The sequence below is a fragment of the Neoarius graeffei genome, chromosome 16 (assembly GCF_027579695.1).
Source record: "Neoarius graeffei isolate fNeoGra1 chromosome 16, fNeoGra1.pri, whole genome shotgun sequence".
In the NCBI taxonomy this organism is placed as follows: domain Eukaryota; kingdom Metazoa; phylum Chordata; class Actinopteri; order Siluriformes; family Ariidae; genus Neoarius; species Neoarius graeffei.
In genome coordinates this window covers 45311050-45323189 of record NC_083584.1, presented here as the reverse complement: position 1 = coordinate 45323189, position 12140 = coordinate 45311050, and the positions used below count along the sequence as shown (strand labels likewise).

The window sequence follows — 12140 nt, the reverse complement described above, 5'->3', positions numbered from 1 at the left end:
TATCTTAAGGGGGCGGAAGATCAGGTATTGACGTCTGGATGCTGCTTCTGTCTTGCTGTAGTGAGCATATATATCTTGACCCTCGTATTGACTGGTGGTTCAATAAAAGCCATTTAAAGCCTCCTCCTAGGTGTATTGTTCCTGTATAGATCTGATTCATGCCAAAGTGATCAAGGGCAAGAAGAGTGAATGAATACCAGCATGCACTGTAAATATTCAGCATGCAGTCTAAAGAGAGACTGCAAACTGCTGTTCTTGTGTGCCGGCAAAGCCATTAAGAAAAAGAACATGACCATTCTCTATATACCGCTGCCTGGAAGGCTTGAAGCGGTGTGTAATATTGTACCAGAAATTCAATGAGCATATGAGGTGGAAAAAGCTAGTACTGGGCTACGTAATTTTTGTGCACGTGCACAAAAACATGCCCAGTATATATCCAGGAGCGGTGTATGGTTTTAAAACATGCAAACATGACTTCAGGGTCATTTAGAAATGTTCTTTCTTGGGCTTTTACCTTATCAATCTTTATGAAGTTACATATAAGGGGTTGAGAGGAAACTAGCCTTTTAGGCACTGTGCAAATTGAACTGTAATGGGGTTTATTTTCGCATCTTGGTTGCAAATTGATATGGCAAAAATATTCAATTCAGAATCCAAATAATCTTGTTTTCCTTTTAATCAATGACAGGCACAACCAGCCCCAGTGGATATAACTATTGGTGGATGTTTAAACATCCCTGCATATAATAAAATAACCTACCGACTCCAAAATGCTTCCATTAAGACTGCCCAGTCAGAAGAGCTTAATTGGATTTATGCTGTTTGTTTACGGTTTCTGATTTGAAACACAGATTTGCTGAACGAATGGAGAAAAGCACTAATCAGAACAACAAACAATAGCACTGGGATGGAAGTAGGAATAGAATTGGGCTTTAATTCAATTTCCCGTTGTTAGTCCTCTTGTAATGATTTTTACATTCACACATGTCGGTTTGTGTATGTGAGCTGCATTAAGCAGAATGGCTTGAAAAGTGTTGCTACCTGCTTGGCTACATCTGTGTTCATGGATTTTGCAGGTATGGCTCCAGCATTCAGCACTTCACCGGTTAACATCAATGTGACCGACGGCGCTGTGGCCTCCTTCACCTGTCAGGTCTCTGGTGCTCCAAAACCAGCCATCACCTGGATGAAAGGTAGTCATTTACATGCCTTGTGACTGCATGGCTTATTCAGCTTACAGTACCTTGTATAAGTGTTAACCCTGTTGCTGTGAGACCTCCAAAGCACTTCTGAAGTTCACCTGTGTGTCATGTGATCAAAATACAAATGCACCAGAAATTGGTAGAGAACAAACCTAAACAGACAGCATCATGAAGACCAAGGAGTTTAAAAAAAAAAAAAAAAGTCAGAGGGCAACGTTTGGCAAGATGCTACCACCACCATGCTTCACTGTAATCAGGATGATGTGCAGTTTGGGGTTTCCACCTAATGTAGAGCTTTGTACCAGCTTTGTTTTGGTTTAATCAGACCTGAACCTGTTTCTACATGTATGCTGAGTCTCCAGCATGTCTTTTGATACACTTCAGACAGGAAGTCATAGGGATCGGCACCAGCTTTGTGGAGTGTCTGGGTGAGCCCTATGTTTGTCCTGTACCTCAGAAAGAGATTAGATTAATAGCAAGTCTTGCTTGCTAATAAGGCTCACTTAACCCTAATATTCTATTCAGTACAATGGAGAGAGAGAGAGAGAGAGAGAGGCGTTCCAGTTAACCCTGGGATTTTCAAATTAACAAAAAAGAGTGGTGATGGAAATCATTCATACCAAGGCTCAGCATAATGATCAGTTCTGTCATATAAAAGATTTTTCGACATGATTGTTCATGTTTCACGAGAGAATTTAAAGTTTTATCCAATGTGAGATTAAAACTGTTTTTAGTTTATTTTTAGTCAAACTTTAGACTTAATCCCGAACAGGACATAAGGATTTGACTTCCCAGTGCACTCTGAGTTCCTTTTGGGTTCTTTGAATAGTTGTTGGCTTTCTAGGGGTTCTACTGGGAACACTCTTTGATAGAGAAACACGCTATGTACTGCATTTTTTTTTAACAAAAAAAAAAGTATGAATAGGGCGGTGTAGTGATTAGCACTGTCACCTCACAGCAAGAAGGTTCTGGGTTCGAGCCCAGTGGCCGACGAGAGCCTTCTGTGCGGAGTTTGCATGGTCTCCCCGTGTCCGCGTGGTTTTCCTCCGGGTGCTCCGGTTTCCCCCACAGTCCAAAGCAGGGCCTTGAACCGGTTCAAGGAACGAAAACCGGGAACTTTTTCTATTTCACATGGAACAGAAACGAAACCAGAAACTTTATTATTTTTTATGTTCCGGAACAGAAACGCTTATTAAAAATAATGGTAACCGGTTAATACCGGTTTTTATTTCGTTCCTCAAAGTTTCCGTAGCCTACAAATAAAAAAGTCATTCTTCTCCTGCGCAAGTTTCTATGACCCGCTGGGGTTCACTTCCTGTGTGACGTTCGCTGACTGAATGGAGAGAGCGGGAAGGTGGACTACTATCACGTCTCCATGTGATAATAAGTGAGTAAGTGCATTACTGAGTGTCTGAGCAAAGAAGAGCCTGAACGTTGCAACCTCCCTATTGGCTGTTTGTAAAAATGTATCAATTGTTGCCCTTCCCACGGGAATCATCGCGGGCTCGAGAGACGAGACCTGACGAGTTAGTTCGCTGGTAGCAGAACAAAATGTCTGGACACAAATCGGGTTTTCAGAAAAGGAAAGAAAATAAACGGAGGGTCGAAAATACAAAAAAGGAGGCAGAAAATGCAAAACGAGTTTTAAGGTAGGACAAATGGTTACTTTTTAAGGCAGCCCGCCGTGGCTGCAGGCTTTCAGTTGTGTCATTGAATGATTACTTTTCTGAGGCAGCCCGCCGTGGCTGCCTGCAGGCTTATTCTATTATAGCCCATTTAGTTAAAATAGTTGATATAAAATGTTTATAGTTATAGTTATGTGATGGTTGTCCTGATTTAGACTGGTGTTTTTTTTTTTTTTTTGGGGGGGGGGGGGGGGGGTTGCGCGATGTTGCACCCGGGTCCAGATTAGGGCAGAACCGGCCCTGGCTACATTTCAGGTGTAGTTTGTTTTATGTATGTATGTACTTGCATAGATGTGCACTTGGTCTTCCAATATGGCGCCTAACAAAATCTCGCGGCGCGGTGACGTCATGCGGTAGCCCTCTATAGGGCCTGACTAGCCTTTGGTAACACACTAAACGAATTCTCTTTCATTTTTGGCACTTTTTCTGTTTGTGTAGATGGGAAGACATACTGAGAATCCAAATCGCCAACATTTGAAATAATAATTGTTTTGAATTATTTCTTGTCTTATTTAATGAAGGTTGTAATAGAATTAGCCTACATTTGGCTTAAGCTGGATGAGACAGAGACATAATTTTATAGCCATTTGTTAAACAGCTGACAGGGAACGTAATTAACCGTTCCGGGAACGAAATTTTTTTGTTCTAACCGGTTCAGGAACGTCTATTTAATGGTGGAACCCAAAACCGGAAACGTTAAAATTCCGTTTCTGTTCGGAACGAACCAATAGGAAAAAAATTCTGGTTCAAAGCCCTGGTCCAAAGACATGCAGGTTAGGTTAACTGGTGACTCTAAATTGACCATAGGTGTGAATGTGAGTGTGAATGGTTGTTTGTCTCTGTGTGTCAGCCCTGCAATGATCTGGCGACTTGTCCAGGGTGTACCCCGCCTCTGGCCCATAGTCAGCTGGGATAGGCTCCAGCTTGCCTGCGACCCTGTACAGGATAAGCAATTATGGATAATGGATGGAATGTATGAATAATAAAAATTTGGCACAGTGGTGCAGCAGGTAGCATTGCCATCTGCCAGCTTCAGGGTCATTGTACATGTTCTCCCTCATGTCCGTGCAGGTTTCCTCCAGGTTTTCTGGTTCCCTCCCACCTTTCAAAAGCATGGTGGCCTGTGCTAAATTGCCCCTAGTTGTGAATGAGTGTGTGAATGCGGTTGTAATGACTGAATGAAGCTCAATATTGCACAGCTTGTCACCTATTTTGTAAAAGTTATTTATCACTTGCAGGGGCTTGTTTTTGCTGTTTAGCAGAGGATGACAAATTGACAGACACAATGCTGTGAGTTTTTGTGTGTTGAAGAACACTATTAAAACCTCTTTGTTGTGGCTGATTGGTAATATAACAAAGATCATTTTGAGCAAATGTGAACGACAAATCCCAGAACTGTTTCTGGCTTTTATTCATGAAGTCATTTCCATAGCCTTCCCAATTATGTACATGGAGCTCTCCTAATGAGACAGGCTGAACTGAAGAATTTGCCCCTGGGAAAACTTTAAGCATGTAATAAAACATCAGGCACAGCTAAATAGCCGCTCATGATACTTTGCTAATCCTTTGCATTGTCACAGAAACAAGACACTGAGCATGTGTGTGTGTGTGTGTGTGTTTACAGGTTCACAGATACTAGCCAGTGGCTCAGTACAGATTCCACGCTTTACACTACTGGAGTCTGGAGGACTGCAGGTGCAGCCGGTGGTGCTGCAGGATGCGGGGACATACACCTGCTACGCCGCGAACAGTGAGGGGGCGATCAATGCCAGCGCTGATCTTACTGTTTGGAGTAAGGTCTTTGTTTCCTCATGCAAACACACACACACCTACACATCCTCAGGACAAAGAGCTGCAATGCATTTTCACACAAAAATCTACTTCTCTCTCCAGCATATCTTTTACTAAAGAACAAAATCCTGAGCGTAGAAGGAGTAATAACCAGAGGGTTATGAATCTTAAGTCTTAAGAGTAATTTGCCTAAGATTACATTTCACAAATGAACACCTTAAAGTCGTAGCATACTATCCAATTATTTATCTTAAATCATATTATTCTTTAGTTATTATGAATTATTCATTAACTATAGTGAAACTAATAAGAAAAACATGTGTAGTTATGAGAGTTTGATGAATGCGTGGAGCTAAAGGCATTAATAAGGGTTTGATTGTCTTACATTAGTCTTAAAGGCATTTGGTCTGTTTGTATTCTTTTTTTATGAGGAATCAAATCACCTGAAATCACACTATGATACAGGGTCACTCACATGAAGCAGAGGCAAGTTAAAGCGAGCAGGCCACGAAACATCTGATACGTATCCATACATTTAGTTGGTCACAAGCTTTAGAGTTCTCCGAGAATAGCGTCCACATGACTGAGACCACAGTGAAAATCTGGGATTTGTTTCTTTCCAGTAAATTTAAAGCAAAGACAGGACATAAATATTCAATATTCTGTGTTATTATACATACGGGCCACTTATTCCATGGAATAAAAACATGTATGTATTCTATTCCCTTCTAGTGGGTTTATTGATGTCATGCAATATTGTTATCATATCGCTTATCCTCCATGTATTACGCCACTCTCCCCAATGGAGAATGAGCGTGCAATATTGTTACAATATTTCACGTTGTCAAGACAACACGACGTCACACATCAGAGACGTAAAACTTCCGCATTAGTGAGCGACAGTGACAATTTGTAAACAAACATGGCCACCAGGGTGCTTTGTTTAAAACGGAAGATTTTGAGAGAATTTTGACTGCCAGGTCACTCCGTTGTTGACTTTAAAAGTAACTAAGTAAATTACACAGGGATGATAATAATAATAATAATAATAATAATAATTGGCTTGACTGCGCTAGCGTTGGCCTTCGCTAACACTTCACCAGCTGGAAGGTCATTAGACTGCCGCGCTAACAGCACCGAGTCAGGGGTGAGCTAGCATTGGCCTTTGAGAATGCTGATATGAAGTGTGCATGTATAATAATAATAATAATTATAATAATAATAATAATAATACGAGGGCCTTTCTGTGTGGAGTTTGCATGTTCTCCCCGTGTCCGCGTGGGTTTCCTCCGGGTGCTCCGGTTTCCCCCACAGTCCAAAGACATGCAGGTTAGGTTAACTGGTGACTCTAAATTGACCGTAGGTGTGAATGTGAGTGTGAATGGTTGTCTGTGTCTATGTGTCAGCCCTGTGATGACCTGGCGACTTGTCCAGGGTGTACCCCGCCTTTCGCCCATAGTCAGCTGGGATAGGCTCCAGCTTGCCTGCGACCCTGTAGAAGGATAAAGCGGCTAGAGATAATGAGATGAGATGAGATAATAATAATAATAGCTAATTGGTGGCTCTAAACTGACCGTAGGTGTGAATGTGAGTGTGAATGGTTGTTTGTCTCTATGTGTCAGCCCTGTGATGACCTGGCGACTTGTCCAGGGTGTACCCCACCTTTCGCCCGTAGTCAGCTGGGATAGGCTCCAGCTTTTCTGCGACCCTGTACAAGATAAGCGGTTACAGATAATGGATGGATGGATAATAATAATAATAATAATAATAATAATAATAATGGCTGACTTTTTTCATGGTCTAACAGATATATTCCATTCAGCTAGCACTCGTCTTCGACTTGTTCAATTTCATGCTATCTGAATGGAATATATCTGATAGACCACTCAACACCAGCCAGTATTATTTAAATATTATATGGACATGTGTGTTTTACTGGTAAAGACACCACTCGTATTTTTCATACGAGCTCCATCCGGGACATGGAGAACCAAAACCGTGACATAAATCTCTATATGTCACTCGTGAGGAAATTGATGAATCATCTCATCTCATTATCTCTAGCCGCTTTATCCTGTTCTACAGGGTCGCAGGCAAGCTGGAGCCTATCCCAGCTGACTACGGGCGAAAGGCGGGGTACACCCTGGACAAGTCGCCAGGTCATCGCAGGGCTGACACATAGACACAGACAACCATTCACACTCACACCTACAGTCAATTTAGAGTCACCAGTTAACCTAACCTGCATGTCTTTGGACTGTGGGGGAAACCGGAGCACCCGGAGGAAACCCACGCGGACACGGGGAGAACATGCAAACTCCGCACAGAAAGGCCCTCGCTGGCCACGGGGCTCGAACCCAGGACCTTCTTGCTGTGAGGCGACAGCGCTAACCACTACACCACCAACCACTACACCACCATGCCGCCCAAAGAAAATCATACATTGGCTTAAAGATATAAAGTTTATCTTCTTGTTTTGAAAAACTTTCATTCTTCATACGAAATACATCACGGATCTGAGTGACATATTTCTTGATATTTCACTCCAGTGATGTCCCTCCCAGTGTTTTGTCAAAATGGAGAACCAATTTAAAATTACAACCCCGATTCCAAAAAAGTTGGGACAAAGTACAAATTGTAAATAAAAGCGGAATGCAATAATTTACAAATCTCAAAAACTGATATTGTATTCACAATAGAACATAGACAACATATCAAATGTCGAAAGTGAGACATTTTGAAATTTCATGCCAAATATTGGCTCATTTGAAATTTCATGACAGCAACACATCTCAAAAAAGTTGGGACAGGGGCAATAAGAGGCTGGAAAAGTTAAAGGGACAAAAAGGAACAGCTGGAGGACCAAACTGCAACTCATTAGGTCAATTGGCAATAGGTCATTAACATGACTGGGTATAAAAAGAGCATCTTGGAGTGGCAGCGGCTCTCAGAAGTAAAGATGGGAAGAGGATCACCAATCCCCCTAATTCTGCTCCGACAAATAGTGTAGCAATATCAGAAAGGAGTTCAACAGTGTAAAATTGCAAAGAGTTTGAACATATCATCATCTACAGTGCATAATATCATCAAAAGATTCAGAGAATCTGGAAGAATCTCTGTGCGTAAGGGTCAAGGCCGGAAAACCATACTGGGTGCCCGTGATCTTCGGGCCCTTAGACAGCACTGCATCACATACAGGCATGCTTCTGTATTGGAAATCACAAAATGGGCTCAGGAATATTTCCAGAGAACAATATCTGTGAACACAATTCACCGTGCCATCTGCCGTTGCCAGCTAAAACTCTATAGTTCAAAGAAGAAGCCGTATCTAAACACGATCCAAAAGCGCAGACGTCTTCTCTGGGCCAAGGCTCATTTAAAATGGACTGTGGCAAAGTGGAAAACTGTTCTGTGGTCAGACGAATCAAAATTTGAAGTTCTTTATGGAAATCAGGGACGCCGTGTCATTCGGACTAAAGAGGAGAAGGACGACTCAAGTTGTTATCAGCGCTCAGTTCAGAAGCCTGCATCTCTGATGGTATGGGGTTGCATTAGTGCGTGTGGCATGGGCAGCTTACACATCTGGAAAGACACCATCAATGCTGAAAGGTATATCCAGGTTCTAGAGCAGCATATGCTCCCATCCAGACGACGTCTCTTTCAGGGAAGACCTTGCATTTTCCAACATGACAATGCCAAACCACATACTGCATCAATTACAGCATCATGGCTGCGTAGAAGAAGGGTCCGGGTACTGAACTGGCCAGCCTGCAGTCCAGATCTTTCACCCATAGAAAACATTTGGTGCATCATAAAACGGAAGATACGACAAAAAAGACCTAAGACAGTTGAGCAACTAGAATCCTACATTAGACAAGAATGGGTTAACATTCCTATCCCTAAACTTGAGCAACTTGTCTCCTCAGTCCCCAGACGTTTACAGACTGTTGTAAAGAGAAAAGGGGATGTCTCACAGTGGTAAACATGGCCTTGTCCCAACTTTTTTGAGATGTGTTGTTGTCATGAAATTTAAAATCACCTAGTTTTTCTCTTTAAATGATGCATTTTCTCAGTTTAAACATTTGATATGTCATCGATGTTCTGTTCTGAATAAAATATGGAATTTTGAAACTTCCACATCATTGCATTCCGTTTTTATTTACAATTTGTACTTTGTCCCAACTTTTTTGGAATCGGGGTTGTAAAATTCTTTTGATTAACTTGCATATTTTTTGTGGATGTGTCCATATAATATAAAGAACATTACAATGTGGCGCAAAGATATGAAGTTTATCTTCTCGTGTTGGAAATATTTTTACTCACTGTCTTCACTCACTCATGAATATATTCACCACTCAAAGATAAACTTCATATCTTCGCACCACTGTGTAATCTCCTCTATTTATTTCTAGGTCACTGTTTAAATTGAAACCATGAATTGGCCTAGTGGTTAGCATGTCTGCCTCTCGAACAGGAGATCGTGAGTTCTACTCATGGTCAGGTCATACCAAAGACCATCATAAAAATGGTACCTACTGATGAGGCATGCCACAATACAGATGTAAGTAGGGAATCAAACTCTTACAGTTACCAGAGGACCAGCCCCCCACTGTAACCCTAGCTATGTAATAGGTGAGAGGCCGAGGGCTATAGGAATGAAGATCGGTGCCACCTGATGTGCCTTAAAGGAACAGTCCACCGTATTTCCATAATGAAATATGCTCTTATCTGAATTGAGACGAGCTGCTCCGTACCTATCCGAGCTTTGCGCGACCTCCCAGTCAGTCAGACGCAGTCAGACGCGCTGTCACTCCTGTTAGCAATGTAGCTAGGCTCAGTATGGCCAATGGTATTTTTTGGGGCTGTAGTTAGATGCGACCAAACTCTTCTGCATTTTTCCTGTTTACACAGGTTTATATGACCAGTGATATGAAACAAGTTCAGTTACACAAATTGAAACATAGCGATTTTCTATGCTTTGGAAAGTGCGCACTATAATGACAGGCGTACTAACACCTTCTGCGTGCTTCGGCAGCACATTGATATCTGAGCTCCATATCAATGCGCTGCCGAAGCGCGCAGAAGGTGTTAGTATGCCTGTCATTATAGTGCGCACTTTCCAAAGCATAGAAAATCGCCACGTTTCAATTTGTGTAACTGAACTTGTTTCATATCACTGGTCATATAAACCTATGTAAACAGGAAAAACGCGGAAGAGTTTGGTCGCATCTAACTACAGCCCCAAAAATACCGTTGGCCATACTGAGCCTAGCTACATTGCTAACAGGAGTGACAGCGCGTCTGACTGACTGGGAGGTCGCGCAAAGCTCGGATAGGTACGGAGCAGCTCGTCTCAATTCAGATAAGAGCATACAGTATTTCATTATGGAAATACGTTGGACTGTTCCTTTAAGGGCCTGGTTAATACTGGGACAGGAGACTGCCTGGGAAGACCAAGTCTTGGAACAGGAGGGACTTTGATTTAAATTGAAACAAATTTGTGACCCTGATAATTTGTGTATGAAAGACAGTTTTCCTTGAAGCCTAACCCTTCTATTGAAGCACATATTCAATATTTGATCGAATCTGAGTTGTCAGATTTTATAGAAACCTGTGGTGTCCATGCCAAGCTTGAGTTCATGCAATATTTAAAGGAAAATTCCATTATTAAATTACAAATGCAAAACAAAAGCATGAGTAGTTTCAGATGTTTGGACCCCACTGTAAGTGTATAATCAATTTTCATACTCCAGTTTCTGAGAGAGAAACACTTTTAAACACTCAATAAGCCTTTTCGGATCAAACAATCAAACTAGAGACTTATTGAGAGAAACTAACCACTGGGGAGCTCACCAAGAACTACATACCTTCAAGGGTTTTTTTCTGTTTGCATCCGCACTGCAGGTAGGAGCTCTGAAGTGACAAACTAGCTTGCTAGCGTGACGTTAACAGGAAATGCTAGCAAAGATTTTTCTATTATATGGAAACGAATGGGGCGGCACGGTGGTGTAGTGGTTAGCGCTGTCGCCTCACAGCAAGAAGGTCCTGGGTTCGAGCCCCGGGGCCGGCGAGGGCCTTTCTGTGTGGAGTTTGCATGTTCTCCCCGTGTCCGCGTGGGTTTCCTCCGGGTGCTCCGGTTTCCCCCACAGTCCAAAGACATGCAGGTTAGGTTAACTGGTGACTCTAAATTGACCGTAGGTGTGAATGTGAGTGTGAATGGTTGTCTGTGTCTATGTGTCAGCCCTGTGATGACCTGGCGACTTGTCCAGGGTGTACCCCGCCTTTCGCCCGTAGTCAGCTGGGATAGGCTCCAGCTTGCCTGCGACCCTGTAGAAGGATAAAGCGGCTAGAGATGATGAGATGAGATGAGATGAGATGGAAACGAATGTTTTACTGAGAAATACGGCACTCATATTTTTCATACGAGCTCCATCTGGGACATGGAGAACCAAAACCGTGACATAAATCTCTATAGGTCACTCGTGAGGAAATGGATGAATTCTCATCTCATTATCTGTAGCCGCTTTATCCTTCTACAGGGTCGCAGGCAAGCTGGAGCCTATCCCAGCTGACTACGGGCGAAAGGCGGGGTACACCCTGGACAAGTCGCCAGGTCATCACAGGGCTGACACATAGACACAGACAACCATTCACACTCACATTCACACTCACGGTCAATTTAGAGTCACCAGTTAACCTAACCTGCATGTCTTTGGACTGTGGGGGAAACCGGAGCACCCGGAGGAAACCCACGCGGACACGGGGAGAACATGCAAACTCCACACAGAAAGGCCCTCGCCGGCCATGGGGCTCGAACCCAGACCTTCTTGCTGTGAGGCGACAGCGCTAACCACTACACCACCGTGCCGCCCATGGATGAATTGTTTTGATAAATTTGGGTACTTTTTGTTTGTGAATGTGTCGATATAATAAAGAGAAAAATCACATGTTGGCTTGAAGATATGAAGCTTATCTTCTCATGTTGAAAAACTTGTCTTTTTCATATAAAATAAATCACGGGTCTGAGTGACATATTTCCCCATATATTACTCCAATGACGTCACTCCCAGTGTTTTCCTGCTGACTAGATGCGCATTGTCAAAATGCCGAATCGGTTCAAAATTAAAATTCTACTGATTAACTTGCGGTTTTTGTTTGTTTGTTTGTTTGTTTGTTTTTTTGTGTGTCCATATAATATAAAGAACATTACACGGTGGCACAAAGATATGAAGTTTATCTTCTCGTGTTGAAAAATATTTCACTTGGTCGCTTCACTCACTCGTGATATATGTTCACCACTCAAAGATAAACTTCATATCTTCGCACAACCATGTAATATCCTGTATATATTTCTCTTAGATGTGTCAAAATCACACTGTATCTCCTCCATCGCATGTACGGTCAAAAAAACCTGGACTTCACAGTTTATTTGTTTGTTTTTCATTTTTTAGCACTAATGTTA

At 42.3% G+C, this 12140-nt stretch overlaps 1 protein-coding gene across 4 annotated transcripts in view; it reads left to right on the top strand.

Moving 5' to 3' along the window:
• sdk1a (sidekick cell adhesion molecule 1a) overlaps positions 1 to 12140 on the top strand; it is a 539170-nt gene that overhangs the window by 393804 nt on the left and 133226 nt on the right. For all 4 annotated transcript variants that reach the window (XM_060943068.1, XM_060943067.1, XM_060943066.1 and 1 more), the window contains 2 exons: positions 1077 to 1193; positions 4512 to 4679. In XM_060943068.1, the coding sequence (XP_060799051.1) occupies positions 1077 to 1193; positions 4512 to 4679 (285 nt within the window). The remainder of the gene's footprint in view (positions 1 to 1076; positions 1194 to 4511; positions 4680 to 12140) is intronic.